Source organism: Notolepis coatsorum, assembly GCF_963971535.1.
Source record: "Notolepis coatsorum genome assembly, chromosome: 2".
Classification (NCBI taxonomy): domain Eukaryota; kingdom Metazoa; phylum Chordata; class Actinopteri; order Aulopiformes; family Paralepididae; genus Notolepis; species Notolepis coatsorum.
The window spans coordinates 227,043,997-227,065,086 of record NC_140166.1 but is presented as its reverse complement, the minus strand read 5'-3'; the positions used below and the strand labels follow the sequence as shown (position 1 = coordinate 227,065,086).

The 21,090-nt window shown below is 46.3% G+C and overlaps 2 protein-coding genes across 4 annotated transcripts in view; both read left to right on the top strand.

The window, feature by feature from the left end:
- LOC311246687 (uncharacterized protein) overlaps positions 1-4,391 on the top strand; it is a 65,540-nt gene extending 61,149 nt beyond the window's left edge. For all 3 annotated transcript variants that reach the window (XM_084336894.1, XM_084336893.1, XM_084336892.1), the window contains one exon: positions 374-4,391. In XM_084336894.1, the coding sequence (XP_084193020.1) occupies positions 374-1,287 (914 nt within the window). In that variant the 3' untranslated portion in view covers positions 1,288-4,391. The remainder of the gene's footprint in view (positions 1-373) is intronic.
- A 12,625-nt stretch (positions 4,392-17,016) lies between these two features.
- LOC311223833 (nicotinamide/nicotinic acid mononucleotide adenylyltransferase 1-like) lies at positions 17,017-17,890 on the top strand (the record flags this gene model as incomplete). Its single annotated transcript, XM_084308597.1, has 1 exon — positions 17,017-17,890. The coding sequence occupies exon 1, from the start codon at positions 17,030-17,032 to the stop codon at positions 17,888-17,890; it is 861 nt and encodes a 286-aa protein (XP_084164723.1). The 5' UTR covers positions 17,017-17,029.
- Between the last annotated feature and the right edge of the window lie 3,200 nt (positions 17,891-21,090).

Genomic DNA, 21,090 nt, shown 5'->3' with positions numbered 1-21,090 from the left:
AGCCTGGCGACCAAAGTGTTAAAGTGCTTGATTTTTTTCCCCAAAAAAGGTCAAGGCCTGGAATTCCTTGAACAGCCCATTTTTTAACAAGGTGCTTAAAAAGTCCTTGAAATTCAAATCAACCATTCACATTGAAAGTTTTGTTCATCCATGATCAAATTGTTCTGAATCAAGAAATGAATTAATTTTATTTTATTTTAAGTGTAACTAATTGGTTTTAAGCCATACATATTGGATCATTTCAGTGAATTGTATCCTTTTAAATGCCCTTTTTAAATGAAAAATGGTGCTTGGAAAAGTACTTCAAAGTCCTTGAATTTCATTTTGCAATGTCTGTGGGAACCCTGTGTAAATGTATTCTTCTCACCCACAGTCCGCAGCTTCCCCAGGGTGCTGAGTCTGGTTCAGCCACCCGACTCCAGTGAGCTGGTCCCATTGGATCAAGTCCTAACTGAGTTTGGCCTGAGTCTAGCCCAAGTCCCCGTCGGGACCCAGGAGCCTGCGCCTGGCCCGTCCGCCCTGTCCGCCCGGGGCCAGAGGACCGGACTCGGGCACGGTCTGTCTGAAGCGGCGCCCCTGGAGGACGAAGAGATGGAGTTTCTGTCGGATTACATCCCCAGCTCCGCCCCCCTGGGGAGGGAGGAGGGGGAGGAGGCGTTTCTGTCGGAGTACATCCCCAGCTCCGCCCCCCTGGGGAGGGAGGATGGGGGGGAAGGCGACCTGACCGACATCCTCAACGAGATCGTCTTCCTCAGCCAACAGATGAACCACGATGTCGAGGACACCCTCTCCTCCACCCTGCGCGGCGGACCCTCCTCCGGACACGGGGGCGCCCAAGGCGGAGAGGAGAGGGAGGTGGTGCGAGACGCGGACGACGAGCGCTCCCTCAGTCCCTTGTTCCTGGAGCTGGACGAGGACCTGGGCGGGAGCGGTGCGGAGAAAGACCTGAGCGGGAGCCCCCCCCGCGCGGAGAAAGAGCACGCCGCGCCGCACCACCGCGGACAAACACAGCCGCAGACGCAGGGCGACCCACAGGCCCACCGCCTGCAGACGGACTCGGGACTGGACTCGTGCTCGACGCCGTCGTCCATCAACGGACTCGTTCCGCTACAGACCGGACACAAGAGCGGCACCCTGACCCCGCCCCCTCTGAAGGTGGGAGGGGGTGTGGCCAGTGTGGTGGAATCTACCAACGAGGTGGCGGGAGAGAGGGAGAGCGGCGGGGTGTCGTGGCGACCCATGCCACGCCTCGTGCCCCTGGGCCTGAAGAGCAACCCTCAGACCTAGCGGACGTCTGGGTTCAGACCCGTTTCATCTCCTGTATCCCATCTAGCAACCACCACCGTCTCAGAGAGCGTAGGGCCAAGCTTACCTGGCATTGTTCATCCTGTATCAGAGCATGTGAGCGGAGCGGCGCGGGTGAGAAATCCGCTCTTCGCTCTAGACGGCTTGTTCCGCTCCGCTAATCGCTCTTGTTGACCCCGCCCCCAAGTCACTCTCCGCTCGCTCACCGCTCACCTTCATTTACGAATCAAGCGTTCCTCACTCCACAGCTCGCTCGGCAGAATTTTTTTTTTGGAGCATGATGTAAATTAGCTTGATTTGACCAAACTACAACAGTCTACACCCCCTGGGCCCCTTAACAATTGTTTGTATTGAGCCGTATTGTAATTGTACCCATTCTGCAATGTTAAATAACGTAATATCCATTCAACTAGCTCTACTAAGCAATGGTAGCTAGCCTAGCCACAATGCTATGGTCGCTGCCATTCACGTTAGCATGTAAGCTAACAACAACAACAATGGTGGAATATACTTTGGTCTAGCAGGATGTGAGTGACGGTTCACCCTTCTCATTGGTTGAAAATGGCCTTCATGTTTGTACATCGCCACCTGTTGCTTTGGCATTGTACTACATGTATATTACATCAGTGTTAAACCACTGTGAGCGGATTGGAGCGGAGAACTCTCACTCCGGAAGTCGTGCCGACCCATTTTAAAACCCACTCCGCCGCTCACTTCAAAACCACCCGCTCCGCTCCCCGCGCCGCTCACATGCTCTGTCCTGTATCCCATCTAGCAACCACCATTGTCTCAAAGAGCGTAGGGCCATCTCAGGTTTGCCGCAGCCTCCCCCACCAGAAGCACAGTGCACCAGACCACCATCGTTTTTACATTGACATTTCATATTGTTCTGTGTGTTAAACAGTCCTGCATTCAGCTCTGTTTGGTACAGTAATGTGGAAATGGGTATTATATTCATTCGTAACACTAAAACAAAAGTCTAACCGTTTAATTTATTTTTATTATTATTTTTAATTTTTTTATAAAACAACCGATTGTATGGCAAAAACAATCGGGCACGTGGTCACAGGTGTAAACATGTTACTGTGTCAGTTTAAACGTAGAAACGTGCCTAACTGACATCCAAAGAGTACGAGTGTGTGTGTGTGTGTGTGTGTGTGTGTGTGTGTGTGTGTGCTTGTACGTGTGTATATGGATATAGGAAATGTAAAAGAAATAATAACAGATGAAGCCGCTTCTGTTTTACCCTAACCTTTTTCTTGCCTTTCATTTTACAGATGATGCAACAAACATAAGCTACCTTAAACTTTATTCAAATGTTGGGGCGTGTTGGTTAGCGTCCTGCCCCCCTGACCGTATGTACTGTATGATAGTTGTTTTCCACAGGTTACTTTTATGGCATTGGTGTTATGTTAAGATGTCAACAACAGTGGCGAAAAGACTGTACATTCGCCACATGAGGGCGCTGTTGTAATTTTTTCTTTTTGGGACGTTATTTCTGGTGGGCCTGTCTGACATCGCGGTGGGCTGTGTCTTATTCGTGGGAGACGCCGATGTGTTGAAATGGATGAGAAAACGTCTGCGTGAGCCGCACCCGCGTTGAAAGGCAACGCCAGCGATTACTTGGCTCACTGGGACCCTTTTGTTGTGTACTTCCTGTGGAGCCGGGTCCTGGGGTCCACAGGGTGCGTCTCAAAGTCCATACTGCCTACTAAATAGTAGGTAATGGGAACACACAACCTAGGGGTGTAATAATACACACATTTTCAGATTTGATTATATTTAAATGTTTATTCTTAATGCGTTAAGTTGTATTCACACTACAGGGCTGAAATTATATATATATATATATATAATATATATATATATATATATATATATATATAGTATACACTACACAGTTGCGTTTGTGGTTTTCTCTTAAAAATATTTTAAACTGGCGTAGTCAAAAGGCCCCTTTCTACCAGCTAGGCGAGATCAAAACAGAATGATTATTTATCCGGTCCGGGTCTGTGGACAGACGGGTGTTTCCGTTGGTGCTCATCATCGGGGTTTCCCAAAATGTCCTTAGTACCGGCGTAAAGATTATTTTGTGCACTTGTGTTTGGATAGCCAGGTCCTGCACTGTTGATTTATGTATGTGTAAGTCCCCTATACTCGTATCAGAGCAGAGTTGTTTCAACTATTATCTTCATGTTTACATAAGAAAGATTAAATTCTGTTTATCCACATCTTTTAATTTCTTCGGGGCTCCAAGATTGACCTGGAGGAATGAAAAGACGTCTATAACCGTGGACAGAATTTATGGCCTCTCGCCAATCGACCACGATCCTGGTTGGAAAGGCTCAACATTTCCATTTCCATGCCTTTACACGCCATAATTTCTATCCCTTTTTTTAACAAAAAATGTAGCTGCTTCCGTCTCGCCACTACACGAAGCGACAGGTTGATAACCGGACGGCACGTGGGATTGTAGGATATTATTTCTAATAAACGACTTGTGTAATGAATCCCCAAGGAGTCAGTGAATCTAATGTCTTGTGAACTTTGAAAGCACCTTTTTAACTGTTAAAACGAGGACAGTTGCGCAATTATAACTTATAAGAGTGAAACGCAAATGTATTCTTCACTTTGAATTGTGAAGATTTAAGAGTGTCGCTATGGCACATTATGTTTCTCTTTAGGCACTGTTAACCCTTTCACTATCGCACTACAAAGGGTTGACGCTTTCACTACCGCCTTCTGTAGCGTGGTAGTGAAAGCGTTAACCCTTTGTAGTGTGGTAGTGAAAGGATTTTAACCTGCTGTAGTGAAATGGTTAACGTGCTACGTGGAGAGAGATGGTCTGGAGTTGAATAGCGTCACGGTCTGATATCTTTGTCTTTTTGGTTCTTTAATACTGATGTATATAACTAATGTCTTTGAGAAGATTGTTGATTTGCTGGGTAACTGAGTCTTTTTCTGTCTTTTTTTCTTTTCTTTTTTAAGAGATATGCCGTATTTTTATACATGTTCATAAACCAACCATTGGGATGTAAATATGTTTGCTAAAAGAAGATGCCTCGCAATAAAAAATTTCTTCTAATGTGAAACTTGCCACTCGAGATGTATATTTTTGACAACTATAAAAGTTACTGTGGTATGCGGCTACGTGGCGTAGTGGGCAAGGCGCTCGCCACGAATGCGGAGACGCTGAGCTCGCCTGTTCGAGCCCAGCGCTCTACATTGCTTTCAGTTTAGCTGGTCGTTCATACTAATACACATTGGCCGTATTAGGGGGTGGGAAACTGATGGGTGGGGATCGGGCGTTGTGGACAGCGACTCCTACAGGTCGGTTGGTGCGCCTGCGCAGTAGAATCAGGAAGTGTCTGGGGCAGCGTGAGCCTCCCACGCGTTACTCCTCGCCAATGAGAGATCGAGCTGCGCAGGTGAAAAGATGCGACTGCTGTTACCTCAAGTACCGGAGGGGACTTGTGCTATGTATGACTTAGTCCACATTGCAGCCGGCTTGTGGGAGGCAAGAAACAGCGTTCGTGACAGGGGAGGGTTGAATTGGATGTTATGAAATTGGGATGGGAGAAAATATAGAAAAGGTGGATTAAAAAAAATTACTGTGGTATATTACCAATATCTAAGGTCATTTGCAGTGCATACAGGTTGCTAACTAGAGGGAAGAAGGACAGAGTGATAGAATGGTCTCCTCATCTGACTTCCAATATAGCCAGCAAGGAATAAACGTGCAGTCCAGACTACAGAGTTCGAATTCAAACTCATGTATTTATTTGCCGAGAGGCCAAAGGTGGATAAGCATCAGGTACATACAGGAATTATTTATCATTTTTCATAAGACATGATTGTACAAAAGGATTGATGAGGTTTACATAATCAAATAGCCCAGTCACGGTGGCTCTTCACATCAAGACAGTTTTGCACATAAATAGTAGTCATGTTATGTCAATGAAAAGAGAATGTACTGAGCAATACACATGGTTAAACCTGGTCTAAGATAGGGATCTTTACAGTTTACACTAAACAACACCCAACAGTGGGTTCCCATGATTTACTCACATGTATTTTGCCAGGCATATTTCTCTGGTGGGCGATGGAGGCTCAGAATCTGGGGTAGAGTTCTGGCCTGTCAACTAACCTTACTGATCCAATATTTATAGGCTATATGACATCATTTTTAGACTGCCTTTTAACCAATCACAATTATCTCTAAATAAGGAGTTTGTTCCAATGGGTGGTCTTCTGGGGGCGGTCCCCCCTCCCCCTGGTTTCCTCGTCGGTGTTCCTCCAGCATCAGAGGGGGGGCCCATGGGCCCCCGTCGGTGTAGCCTCTTGATGAGCACAGAGTCTTAACTCTAAAACCTTTTCTATATTTGTATGGTTAATGTAATAAGTTACATATATATTCAGCATTAAACCAATGTGGCGTTGTCTTATATTTTAATACCAGATTTCCTATATAAAGTATACTGAATTAATAGTTCCTTGGTTGTGTCCCAAACAGTTTTAGCATGCAGGGGCTTTTATGACCTGCCCCCTATTTCTGCAACTGTTCTTCTAAATACAGTTGAGTAAACAATCTTATCATGAGGGGGGTTTTGCCTGAAGGCTCAGGAATGTCACACAATACTGACGCTTTGCATCTTCTTTGTTTTAGCCTCCATGTAATTAGGGATGTCCCGATCCGATCACGTGATCGGAATCGGCGTCGATCACGTGCTTTTCAGAGGATCGGGGATCGGGAAAAAATAATAATAAAAATCGGCAGTCAAAAAAAGAAAAATTTTATTCAACAAACATGACCATGTCCACGTCTTAAACTCATACGGAGGCCTTAGTTTTGGTTTTAAATTACATATAATATATCATCATTAATGTATTTATTGTCACACAGAGCAGAATAATTGTCCACAACAAACACATTCCCCTTTAATTTTCACCGTTGCAACAAACACCCCTTTAATTTACACGCTACACGCTCCACATCACAACAACAGTACAACACGTCGCTCCCGAAACACGGTTAATATCCACTGACTTGAGCAGCTAGACTTAATGTCAGAGGTTTGGAACTAAGCATTTTAAAATAGAAAGTCAAGCCAGTTGCAATGTTTGCAAGGAGGACAGGCTGGAGGCGAAGTTTTCAGACTAACTTTTCACCTGGAGGATAACGTTACGTGACTGAGGATTATCGTCGGCGTTTCAGACCAGAATGGACCATTACGTAAGTCGAACACTGAATGTATACTAATGTGCAAACATATATTGAAACTTTTAATATTTCTCATATGAAGCAGAAGCACATTTCTCAGGGTGAATGTAATAACAAAAGCCTCCGCTCTCGCGCCCCGGACTATAGGCAACAGATGGGCTTGTCTTGCTCTGCCAGTTTCTGACAAAAATGCGTCAAAATTGATTACTAATGTGAAAGATCGGATCGGAAACGATCGGATCGATAGATATTTAAAATCACATGATCGGGATCGGATCGGAAGCAAAAAAAGGCGATCGGGACATCCCTACATGTAATGCTACAGTTCAATATTAAAGCATTATTTTGAATTAACTATTATAACAGATATTTTCAGTTTCAGGGTTAACTGAAAAATATATTCACAGTATTCAGTGTCATAGGTGCATAAGGCTAGTATTAGTAGTAATAGTATTACCCATTCAATATGCACATGACAGAAAATATTATATGGCATATAATATTTTCTGTCATGTGCATATTGAATGGGTAATACTATTACTACTAATACTAGCCTTATGACACTGAATATATTTTTCAGTTAGTTAGATAGTCAATTATATTGACCTATTTGTTTACACTGCTTGTGTTGTTTTTACTACCTGTACCCCCTTCCCCCATGCTGCTATTATGCCTGAATTTCCCCAAGGGGATCAATAAAGGAATATCTTATCTTAGCCGAGAGTAGGACAAATTTGGGCTGGTAGCTCTCGGCTAGGTGGCAAATTAAAAAGTAGATCTTGGTTCAAAAAAGGTTGGGCACCCCTGGGTTATAGGAACAACCACCGCCTGTGGTATCAAGAGGGTGGTTGATTCCCTGGTGTGTTGGAGCAGAGTCAACTCCCGGGTTACCTGGTTGAGTGTGCCCCTGCACGTTCATGACGTCTGCCAATCGTGTCAGCCTTCTCTGCCTCGACCCCTCTGGGTGGGTTTTTTTTGGTGGAGGCTTTGTCATGGTGCGCAACAATGCCAGCATACGCCCCTTCCGCCGGGGTGCTGTTTTCAGTTGACCCCTTTGGCGCCCGTCTCGTCCACAGTGCTCCAGGCTCGGGTCTAAAGCCTGCTGCCTGGTTTAAGGGATCGACCCCTCTGGGGTCGTCTCCCCGGCTGCCTGCTTCCGTTATGGTTAGCCTTTTGAGTGCTTCAAGTTACGGCCATGCTGACTGCCTGTTTTGCAGGGTCAGTGTGCCAGGCGGCGTACTAGTGGGGGGAAGGGCCTGCTCTTGGAGGGGCCCTGTCCGAATACGCTGGCGATGTGGGGGGCGGTGTCCCTAAGTGACCGCCTGGTGAGGTCTTGATGCTTGGCGTCATTGACCTCTCCGGGCCCCCTTTTTCCAGGGGATCCAGTCCCTTCAGTGGGTCTGGGTCTTCCTTCGCGCTCCGCTGCTACGGCCTTGCCACGGGATTGAGTTTGCTTTTGACCCCGTGATTTTGGGGGCAGTAACGAGGGTTGTTCCTTCCGTTCGTTCCCTGGTGGCATGCGGGTTGTGCGTGTGCGTAGTCATGGGGTCAAGCCACGGTTTGCTCACCCTGTGCGTTGAGTTGCTCGAGTTTCTCTTCGCACGGTCGGATCCGTCTCCCTCCCGTCCTCCAATAGGGAGGGTATCCTCCATTAGGGAGGGTCGGGGGGCTCGGTCCTCTCCGGTCTGATGGTTGTGGGGGGCCTCAGCGGGGTACATTGTCGAGCTTCTGGCTCCCGCTCAGCTCCTGTTGTGCAGACTGACGCTGAGCGGAGCCAGTATGATATAGAACATAAGGTTATGTATATAACCAAGTTCTATGAATACTGGTGACGCTCAGCGTCGGGACGCCACTGCGGCCCTTGACCTCGCCTTGTGGTGAAAGTTTGGGAAGGAGGCGAGTAGGTGACCACACACCTGCTTATGAAGGTAAGCGGATAGGGGTGTGGCCAGACGGATGTCGGTATGTCAAGGTACATTGTGGATTTTTATTCCGTGCTGTGCACGAAGTGAGGTTAGTGCAGACTGACGCTGAGCGTCACCAGTATTCATAGAACTTGGTTATATACATAACCTTACGTTAACAGTGAACCTTTTTAATGAGAGATTATTTCAGGGCTTGCCAACGCTCACTGACTGCAGTGACTGGATGCTTTCATAAAATTGCAACTAAGGCATTTGCATATCCTCTCAATCAAATTAAGAAAAAAATGCATTTGTTCAGCTCAACTCACAACTTTATTCTGTTTAACAACATTCTGTTTAAAAATACAATAAGATGCAATCAATATACAGAATAATAACAAAAACAAATAAAACCTTTTCCATATAACAATCATTGGTTCAGGTCATATACTTTAAATACCAAAAAATAACTCAAACAATCACACATACTGCCTGATAACGCAAAATGTGCAACTCTGAACCTTGCTTAGATAATACAATCCATATAGGCCTAAGATAAATGTGTATATTCTGGTTAAAAACAAGTAGGCCTGTACAAAATGAAATAAAAAAACAAGGACACAATCATGACAAAATGGTTGTCATGTATAAAACATGCTTAGACCTGTAGAACCCCACAACACGCATTTACACACACCAGTGTTTTAGACACACTTCTTTGTGCGCGCGGGTATCGTTCGCCAAGCAGTCGCACCCCCTGGCGTCAAGTTCAAATTACGCCTATGGTGTCAACCTCATATTGATCATCCACAATCTGTAAAGGACATAGGTAAAAGAAAAAGTGTCCATATCTAAAACTAGTTCTACATATACCTGTGTGATGGTGCCAGGGAACAACTCTGCATCATACTCCACAAGGACCCACTTTCCCACTTCCAAAACAGGTCCTGGCTCTGTATTCTCTGTATCTGACTCCACATTCGCTCCTATGAAGGAGCACTCTTTTGGGAGAAAGCATCCGCATGCACTGCCGCAAAAGCAGGATACGTCCCGGGTCTGGATTACCCCTGGTTTTGTAGATGTCAGCTATAAGCATAAATTAAATAATAAATGTATTAAAAAAGCATATGAATCAATCAAGTTAAGCCAACTTATGACAATTCATTAATTAATTAAAACACTCTTAACAGGAGCACTCATTCAAGGGTACTACGATTATGCTTGCACCTCATGGTACCAAAGCACCTCAAAGGCACTAAAAACAAGATTACAAACATCACAAAACAAACTGGTCAGACTACTGCTTGACCTTACTCCTAGAACCCACCTCACCCCTGCCCACTTTGACAACCTAGGATGGCTTAGAGTAGATGACAGAGTACAGCAACTTGCAATAGGCCTGGTCTACAAGATACACTACTACACCACTAAGGTACCCATGTACATGTCAAAATACTTCCCAAAGGTCAGTGAATACCACGACCACAACACCAGAGGGAGTTCCACAAATCATGTTCAACCCAGATTCGGCTCAAACAAGGGTCTAAACACGTTTCGCAATTATGCCACATCAATGTGGAACGCCCTAACCTACCCACAGCCGTAAAAAAAAATTGAATCCCTACCCACCTTCAAAACCGTTCTCAATCAGCACCTACAGGAGGCTGCAATTTGAAACTGGCCCCCGTAAATGTCCAAACCCTCCCATCCCATCACACCCCCCCACCCACCACCTCCCAATGTACAGTCTCCTCCCCCTCGTATGTATATATTTTCTGTTAGGATCTTTGTTTAACAGTACTGTATATTTGCATATCGTGTGTCACAATTGTAACATCTGTATATCTATGTCATGCATGTCATAAATGCCATGATATATCTGTATGTTGTGTATATCATAAATGTCATTATGAATTGAAAATGGGGGACCCTGATGTAAACAAGATGAAAGTCTCTCTGGTCTGCATCCCCTTAACAATTGTGTGTATTGGGGGCGGTCAGGTGGCGTAGCGGAGATTGTGCTCGTCACCAATGCAAGAGGCTGCGGTCTCGACTCCCGGAGAGTCAGCATTGCCTTGGCTTGGGCTGATCGCTATACTAACTTGTTTGGCTGAGTTAGGGGGAGGGAAGCCGTGGGTGGGTCCTGGGCGTTGTGGACAGCGACCCCTACAGTTCGATCGGGGCGCCTGCACAGCGAGGGTAGGATCAGGAGAGAGGTAGTGCGACCTTCCACACGTTACACTCTCCCAGTGAGAATCTGCGCTGCCAGGCTGCGTGTATGCCTTCTACGACGGAACTGCGTTTTTCCGCATTCGAGTTTTGTGCTCTGATTGGCCAGGTCATGTGACATGTGCGCCAATCGTGGGACAGCAAGTTCTGCGCCTATTTCCGGGTCTAACAGCCTGCAAACTACCTGGCGTTCTATCGCCATGCTCTAAGACAAACTCTAACCTTAACCAACTTCGAAAGAGTGCCTAAGCTTAACCGTCGGAATTAGGGCAGGCGTTCTATCGCCATGCTCTAAGACAAACTCTAACCTTAACCAACTTCGAACGAGCGCCTAAGCTTAACCATTGTAGAAACTTGCGGTTCCACGATTGGGCGTACATGTCACATGACCAGAAATGACCTGGCCAATCAGAGACGCGGAAACGCAGTTCTGTTGTAGAAGGCATTCAGGCTGCCGGCTGGCTGCACATGCGTCGGAGGAAAGCATGCGACAGTCTCCGGCCTCTCGGACCAACAGTAGGGGGGGGGGGTGCGCAACAACCAGGAAGGGGGTTGGCAATTGGCATAACGACTAACAGTGGGATGGGAGAAAAATTGGAAAAAGGAGGGGGGAAAAGATCTAAAAAATATATAAATTTGTGTATTGAGCCGTACTGTATTGTACCCATTCTACAATCTATTGTGTTCAATCAATCAATCAATCAAACTTGTTCAACCTCATGTCACATTGACTTACCTGGTGAATCTTCATAGTCCCGGGCACTGTATTCAGGGATGGAGGAATCAAATCCTGGGCCGAAATGATCTCATCCTCTGTTACCATGTATAGCCTTACAGATGAGTGTGTTGCCAGTTGCTCATGCAGTGTGTTGGTGTCTGGGATGCTAGTTCCATAAGCAACAAGCCGGTCTGCTAGGTTCTTGAGTGCACCCCCTACCCCATCAGGGGCACCCTTGCCATGAGATGCCTCTGAGAAGTTCCAGGTGACATATTCAAACCCTCTCATGAAAGGCACTGTCGAGGCCAGATAGAACGCTGTCTTGTTGCGGTACTGGGAGGTGGGTCCATCTGAAATAAAATGGATGTGCTTCACTTCTGGATGTTCCTCCCGGATGGACTTGAGCACTGGATTAAGATGAGCCCACGTTGCAACAGCACCATGCTTTAGGGACGCTGACAGAGAGGCAAAAGACTCCACACGTCCCCCACGCAGGTATTTGACCCCAGTATGAAGCGTCACTTGCTGGTTCCTGCCACCAAAGTGGGTGTCTTTCACTTCCCTGGTGTACTTACAGCTATAGTTAGTGTGGGTGACCACCCACACAATTGTAATCTATACTATTTATTTATTATTTATTCCGCCGATTTTTGTCCAATAACTCCTGCCAGAGCCTTTTTTGGTCCAACTCGAGTTGCTATTACTTTTTGGAAAGTTTCACCGCACCGTTTGGCTACAAATCGACTTTAAACAGGAACTTTTGGCCGAATGAATGGCAGAACATTCTAGAACATTTGTGATGTCACAGTATAATAGAACATTCTAGAACATTTGCAATGTCACAGTATGATGTCATAATAGAACATTCTAGAACATTTGTGTGTCACAGTGTCATAATAGAACATGCTAGAACAGTAGTGATGTCACAGTATGATGTCATAATAGAACATTCTAGAACATTAGTGTCACCCACACTAATTACAAGTGTGGTTCAGTCAACTCTACGACAAGCGGTTCAAAAGCAAAAAAAGGGGGCGTGGCCTACGGATCAAGATGAATCCCCTGAAGGGGAGGAGCCGAACCATGGGGGCGTGGTCAACATAGACCAATGAAAGAGGATATCCCTACTGATTATGATGTCATAATAGAACATTCTAGAACATTTGTGTTCTATATATATAGAACAATTCTAACAATTCTCTCAGAAGATCTCATTCTGAAGAAGAATCACGACTGAAGCCTGCATTTCTCAAACAAAATGCCTAAGGTGAGTGTCCACAACGGCTAGCTAGCTGTCCGCGCGGGGAAATTGTGAAAGTGTGGGTGATGCCTGTGCACCACCGGCCAACGGAAGAGGGTCTATGAATTGTTGAATAGATACACAAATGTTCTATTATGACATCATACTGTGACATCACAAATGTTCTAGAATGTGCTATTATGACATCATACTGTGACATAACAAATGTTCTAGAATGATCCATTATGACATCATACTGTGACATCACAAATGTTGTAGATGTGCTATTATGACATCGTACTGTGACATCACAAATGTTCTAGAATGTTCTGCCATTCATTCCTTATGACCAACATTTCCTGTTTAAAGTCGATTTGTAGCCAAACGGTGCGGTGAAACTTTCCAAAAAGTTATAGCAACTCGAGTTGGACCAAGCCGGTCGTTCCTTTTTTTTATCCACTTTTTCTCCCATTTATTTTCTATTTTTCTCCCATCCCAATTTCGTCTCGCCAATTCTCCCTTCAATTCACCCCTCCCCTGTCTCGAACGTTGCCAGACCATGCCTCCCACTGGTCGGCTGCAGTGATGATGAAGCCTTGCATCACGTGTCCCCTCCGGTACACGAGGAGGCAGCCGTCGCATCTTTTCACCTGTACAGCGCGATCTCTCAGTGGCGAGGAGTAACACGTGGGAGGCTCACGCTGCCCCCGTTACTTCCTGATTCTGCTGTACAGGCGCACCAACCGACCTGTAAAGTGGTCTGCACACGGCGGCCGACCGACGTCGCCTGGCGATGTGATCGCCTGTCGCTCAATGACAATCGCTTAGCCCCCCACACCAGAGGCGACCGTTCTCAGGTATAATAAGCTATGTGTCGCTCTGTTTAGCTGGGGGTGTTTCCCCCCGGGAGATATAGGAGGGCGGACCGCCGGGACCGGACGTTAGGTTGTTGTGAAGCGGGTTAGCTGGTAGCTGTGTTGTGCAGTACGAGAGAGTATTAACCTGTAAAACCCATATTGAGCTGGAATTAAACCACCATATATGAATACAACCTCTCCTCATTCTTCCTGACATTACTGCATGCCTGATCGCTACGATACGTTCATTACCAACGATTGGACAAGTATTGTTATGCAGCTGCTGAGAGAGTATTTTTCACGGAAGACGCAAACTGTTTTGTTCTCAACCATAATTTTCTTTGGACAATAAACCTTACAAACTACATCAGCTGCAGCCTGGACATTAAACTCTGTCAACATCCACAACTTCTTTTGTTACCCGAGTATAAAAACATCTAGTAGGTGCATCGTGGCGCATTGTTCATTTATTAGTTAATGACAAGCGGCCACTACAGCTTCTCAAACTAACGTTGTTTATTTAAATTGTTCCCGTTAATAATAATGAACATAAGTAGCATGGTAATAATACGGAGGTTATTGATCAATGAATGTATTGAATGATACATTAATGGTGTACAAATGATACACCAGTAGAACTGTTCTGTACTACTACTACTATTGTCCTGCCTTCCGTCGCCTCCAAAAATAGGATTGAGGCGATTTTGAGCGAGGCGACAGAAATAGCTGCGCGACCGTCGCTTCAGAATCTCCTGCCGTGTGGGTTCTCTCATTCATAACAATGAAGGCGATACAATTCTGTCTGTCGGCTCGCTAAAAAAATCGGTCGCTTGGCTAGAATCGCTCGCCGTGTGGGGACCCCTTAAGAGTCGCTGTCCACAACGTCCGATCCCCACCGGCTTTCCCACCCCCTAATACTGCCAATTGTATTAGTATGAACGACCAGCCAAGCCGGAAGCAACGCCGAGAGCTGGGCTCGAACCCAGCATCTCCTGCGTTAGTGGCGAGCGCCTTGCCCACTGCGCCACTTAGCCGCCCTCAAGCCAGTCGTTTTGATACCTTACACTTGTGTGTGGTGTGAAAGCTCTGGCAGGAGTTACTGGACAAAAATCGGCGGAATAAATAAATAGTATAGATTACAATAGTGTGGGTGGTCACCTCACTGTAATCAATGTGGACGGCCACCTCTTTCTCAGTAAGGCTCTCCTTGAGTGACTTCAGCCTCAGGAACTGGTGCTGGATGTTATACACATGAATGGCCAGTTTATTTACATAATCCTGAGTGAGGTCAACAAGTTTGTCGATAGACGTGTGGGTCTTCTCCAGTGCTGTGTTTGACATTTGTCTCCTCCAGTGCACCATCTTTTCCCTTTTTTGTTATTTTATCTGTCCGGGTAACCCACTGGTCCCAGGAAATTAGGTTTCCCTTGGTTGATGGATCAATAGTTGTAGGGAAGGTTTTGCCTTGGCATTGAATGCACCTTCTGTACATGCATTCCATATCACTTGAGCTGCAGACACAGGACTCAACTATTTCAGTTGTGGATGGTGTGGCAACAATCCCAAGCTGGTGAAGCTTCTTGATTTTGAATTGGAAATTCTCGTGGATTTTGCAGGCACAGGTTTCTCTTTGGGAAACGTTTGGTCTCACGGTCCAAAAGGGCTTCAGTCTGCAGAACTGAGCCCTTGAGATTTTGTAGCGAGGATGCTGACTGAAAAATTTAACATGTAGTCTCTCCATAGTGTCAGTCAGTGCCCTCTTCCTGAACACTTGTCCTTTCTTGCTGACTTCCCCTGTTTTGCCATTGATGACGGTTGAGTTGTCATCCTGGTGCAAGAAACGACTCAACATGTCCCATCAATCGTCTCTGGCTGTTGTTGGGCAGGGTCTTGGGCTCTCTCCGGTGGGTGGCTCTCTTCTCAATGGTGCCTATCAAAGGTGCTGGTCCTTTTTTGTTTTTTCTTGTAGCCTTCTAAGCTGCTTCATTAGGTTAGAGTATTTTCGGGACTGGATTTCCAGTTGATCTTTTGTTGCCCTCAGTTTTGACCTCAGTGAGGTCAAAGGTGGCTCGGGAGGGCTTGGTACTACCTGGACATCCTGCATCCTCCTTTTTCTTCTTGCTTTGGGGGTGGACGTCTGCTCTGGTGTTGGGCAGTTTGATGGCAGTTCTGGGGGGCTTGGTGGTACCGGTAGGCCTCCATCTTGCTCCGGTACCTGTGCGGCATCTGGCTCATTGATGGAGGGAGGGGTCAAATCCAAGATGGCATTCAGTGTTTTCTTTTTAGCATAATGCCTGTTAGAATTTTCTCTCCATTGTTTTTGTTTTCTTTCATATTGTTTGGAGGTAAGGTATGGAGGTATGGCTTACAAAGTGCGAGTGTGTACACATCCTCTAGTAAGGGCCAGAAAGCTGGACATCCTATCAACTAAATGGCTTGTATGAGGCTTCCTATAAACTAGCATGTTTGCTAATGACTGTACCATTTCCAACCCCCCTAACATCTCTCTCTCTCCTTCCTTCTGTACTCGTCCAGCAGGTCAGGGTTGTTGTAAACCTTTTCTCTGAATTTTGCTAGCCTAGCCTTTGCTAACGCTTTTTTTTTCTCAATGGCTGACTGTCTGCAATGAAACAGGAAAGTTAGTAAATTACATCAAAATGAACTGTTGATGATACACATTTTATTATGTAATTACAACCTTATGAACACTTAATGTTGAAGTGTTACCAATTATTACTATTTAATGACAAAGTTATGTGATGCGTTACCAAATTCTCATTGCCGAAAGAGAAGTTCTCATTACCGAAACACCCATTAAAATGTTGCGGTATTGTATCGAGCTGTACTGTACGCGTACTGTACGCGTGTAGCACGCGGAAACAGCTGTTCGTGCGTCACTCATAGCGAGTCACGCTTATTATGATGAATTGAAAATGGGGGACCCTGATGTAAACAAGACGAAAGTCTCTCTGGTCTGCATCCCCTTAACAATTGTATGTATTGAGCTGTACTGTACGCGTGTAGCACGCGGAAACAGCTGTTCGTGCGTCACTCATAGTGAGGGGGGCGTACGCGTGGAAACAGCTGTTCGATTTAGCATCCGCTGCTGCGGGCGTAGCGATGGGGGCGTGCTAGCGTAGGTCAGCGGCCAATCAGAGCGCAAAACGGGAACCCGGAAACACGAACGCGTTGGTAAAAGCATACACGCGCCCAGGCCATGTAGCTCAGGTGCTAGCTAAAGGCTTTCTAAGCATCAATGATTGACGGCCGTAATGTGCTTGTAGGTTAAGTTCATTGGGTTAACATTGCAAAGACATGTGCCACTCCGAGACAAGTAGAGATAATATGGATGTATGTTGTTATGGTTTGATCTGTGATTTATTGTATTTCATGTATGTGTTCACAGTTCTCACTGTTCGGATTAAAATCAGTTCGGTTCGGATTTAAATAAATCCAATCAGTAATATCAAGAACGTGTGCTGTCATCATTGCAGTAGAGGAAGTTACATCAGGCTCGCAGAAGTATCTGGTCATCAGTGCAGTCCAGTATGAGGGATGGAGTCTCAGGATCAAACCGAAGTGGTCCTGCTGTCCTGTGGGTCCTTCAACCCCATCACCAATATGCACCTGCGCATGTTTGAACTGGCTCAGGATCACCTGGAAGAAACAGGCCAGTACAGAGTGGTGAGAGGCATCATCTCTCCGGTGGGTGATGGCTATAAGAAGAAGGGTCTGATTGAAGCCTGCCACCGCATTGAGATGGCCAGACTGGCAACAGAGAGCTCCGATTGGATCACAGTGGACCCGTGGGAGAGCTTGCAGCTGGAGTGGGTCGAGACAGCTAAAGTGGTTCGGCATCACTATGGGGAGCTGGTGGCGGCGCAGCAGAACAGAGACGACGTGGACACCGTCAAGTACGCAAAGAAGAGGAGAATCGAGGAGAATTCTTTTGAGGATCCGTCTCATAATACAAGCAGAGATGTCCCTCAGCTGAAGGTGCTGTGCGGGGCCGACGTCCTCGAATCCTTCGGCGTCCCCAATCTGTGGAAGGAGGAGGACGTGGCAGAGCTCGCAGGGCGCTACGGCATGGTCTGCGTCACCCGCTGTGGCAACGACCCCTACAAGTTCATCCACCAGTCGGACATGCTGTGGAAGCACTGCAAGAACCTCCACGTGGTCCGAGAATGGGTGACCAACGACATCTCGGCCACTCACGTGCGGCGGGCCCTGCGGCAAGGCCAGAGCGTCCGGTACCTGCTGGCGGACAGCGTGGTCGGCTACATTCAGGAGAACCACCTGTACAGCGCAGAGAGCGAGAAGAAGAATGCTGGTGTCATCCTGGCTCCTCTGCAGAGATACACAGGCTCCTCTTCCAGCGGAGGAAAGCACATTCTGCTGCCAGTTGCCTTAACATGATGTTGGAGTTTTCCTTTAAGAACTGCACCCGGTCTAGGAGCTTTGCTGCCTGACAAAGGCGAATGACACTTAACAGTGCAAGTATTGATACAGAGAAAAATGTCTTACCGTAATTTTCGGACTATAAGCCGCGCCTTTTTCCCCATTTTTCGACCCTGCGGCTTATATAACGGTGCGGCTAATCTATGGATTTTTACAGCTAACGGCCACTAGGGGACCTCCTAAATCTATGGATTTTACAGGTTACATGAAGAGTTTATCGCCGGCCACTAGAGGGCAGCGCCTTACCAATATCCAACCGGATAGGCCTTGCTCCGTTATGGTATTGCTGAGCGGCCATCTTGGTTTTCACAGACATTCATTCACTCGCCTCGAGTCGAGACCTTCATTCAATTATTCAATTATTATAATATATATCAACAATAACAGTGAAGTAAACATCTCACGTGAATAATTATATATATATATATATATTTGTTACTATAGCAGGAACTATAGTGTTATTTGTTATTCGAGTGCACCGTTTAAGTTTGAAAGTTGAAAAGTGTGTGTGTCTGAAACGCTATGTGTGTGAAATGTTAATAAATGGGAGCTTCCTCAAACAGCCATCTCTTTGCCGACAATCCCCTCTGTGCACGAACCCTTACATATGGTAATTAAACATTAAAACACCTGCAGTTTATAGTCCAGTGCGGCTTATATATGTACACATCATTCAATTTAGCTGCTGCAGCTTATATTCAGGTGCGCCTTATAGTCCGAAAATTACGGTAAATGATTCCATGTCCCACCAAATGTACAAAAGTACATGTACTAATAGTACACTGGATGATTAGTAGATGTACTAATAAACATAAGAGTATACTATACAATACATTTGGCATGACCGGAGATTAACCTTGTTTTTCTCAGTTTCACTACTCCAATTACTTTTGTTTGCCTTTGCATGGAAGCTCTGGTTTGGAGATATTATTTCTGCACTGACAAGGAAAACCCGGACCGGACTTTTTAGATCGACGCACAGCCCAAGCCAGAGAGTTTCAAAGGATGTGCAATACCGGCAGCAAGGCGGCAGGCGGTGGTATTGGACGTTTGCGATCTCAGACCCATTCCCAATGATAACATCAGGCTCCCTGGATGGATAATCAATGGAAATAGTGAATAAAAGAAATAACGACCAAAACCCGACTATACTCTGTCTGGCGGCGAACGTTCGGCGAGTTAACCCGACTATACTATACTATGTGTGGTACTGTGTCCGAGATCTCAACGGTCCAATACCGCCGCCTGGTGTTATGCGGCCTGTAACTGCCTCAGTGTTCAAGTTTAAGTTTAAGTATGATGTCATAGTAGAACCGGCTAGAACATTAGCTCTGTCATCAACATTCTGGAACGTTTGTAACTTCCTCTACTGCAATGATGACAGCACACGTTCTTGATATTACCGATTGGATTTATTTCAATCCGAACCGAACCGATTTTAATCCGAACCGTGAACACATACAGGAAATACAATAAATCACAGATCAAACCATAACAACATACATCCATATTATCTCTACTTGTCTCGGAGTGGCACATGTCTTTGCAATGTTGTTAACCCAATGAACTTAACCTACAAGCACATTACGGCCGTCAATCATTGATGCTTAGCAAGCCTTTAGCTAGCACCTGAGCTACATGGCCTGGGCCTACACATACGACACACATTTACGACCCCAAACATACCTTATTGGCTGCATGTAATACGAGAGGAAATTAGGGACTCTTGTGGCTGCTACGAGAAAGGACTGTTTGTGCCGCAGCCTCCACTTATATAGCGGGATGGGAGCGGTTCTAGAATGTTCAGCTATGACATCACGAATCACGAACGTTCCAGAATGTTGATGACAGAGCTAATGTTCTAGCCGGTTCTATTATGACTTGGCCTCCACAGGACGAATCACCTCAGACTGCGCCTGGAGGGAGAGGGAAAGCTAGAGAAAGATAAGAGGGAGAAAGAAACTTCATTCTGCTTCCACCAGCGTCACCGTCTTATGGATGGGCCTCTCCAGGTGGACGGGTGTGGAGATGCGCTTTCCCATCTTTCCTTGGGTACACTTCGATAACCTTCGCCATCCTCCACTGGTTACGTGGTGTGGCATCATTCTGTAGGAGTACAATGTCATCGACCTTTGCGTTCTTATGATCTTTGGTCCACTTCCGTCTCTGTTGGAGGATCAGGAGGTACTCCTTCCATCTTGTCCAGAAGTGGTTGGCTAAGAGTTGAATTCGACGCCATCTTTTGCGGAGGTACAGATCTTCCTTGACGAACAAGACACGTCAAGCCACTTCTGATGGTGCGTATTTGTCTTTCCCAGAAAGCAGCAGGCTTCTTCGTTGCCGCCTTCGTGGGCCCTTTGGCCAAGACAGGTTTCTTGGCTGCTGGCTTCTTGGCAGGCTTTTTGGCCTTAACCTCAGCCTGGTTTATCTTGAAAGAGCCGGAGGCTCCGGTACCCTTAAGGGTTCCTGGACCAGGGTTCTTGTCCACGTCATAGCCACCGACAGCTAGGGCCTTCGTTACGGCAGACAGAGCCACAACGCTCCCTCCCACCTTGACTTCTCCACTTGGTAGCTCGTTCTGACAAAGAAAGTCTGGGCCTGTGAGCCAGTTAGAGGATATCAGTTGCTCTGCTGTGAGACCTCTTGAGGCATGGTCGGCTGGATTCTCTTCCGGAACCACATACCTCCATTTTGTAGACTCTGTGCTTTGCTTGATGCGTTCCATTTTCGACTGGAACCTTAGATCCTCTTGAGAGCTGGGGCTGGCCTCTGCCGCTCTTTCAGCAGCAACGTCAGACTCCAGCATCTTTATGCCATCTGTAGGTAACACAACTTCTTTGATCGGTGTTCTACCGACATCGTGCCCTTCACTTGTGGGGTCTAAAGAGGACGGTAGACCTGACATCACTTGCTTCACAACGACTTGGTTACTGATTCCGATTGTATCTCCATGGTTGCGACACGGGTTACCATATCCCACCACACTCCAGCCCAAGTCTGTTCTCTGGGCAAATGTTCCTCACCAGACACCACTTGTCTTGGAACGAGGGCTTGAGCACAGTTGTAGCCAATTAACAGGCCGACATCACAGCTTTGCTCAGGCGCGATCTCACCTGCCAGGTGTTCAAGATGAGGCCATGCCTTCGCTGTCGATGGTG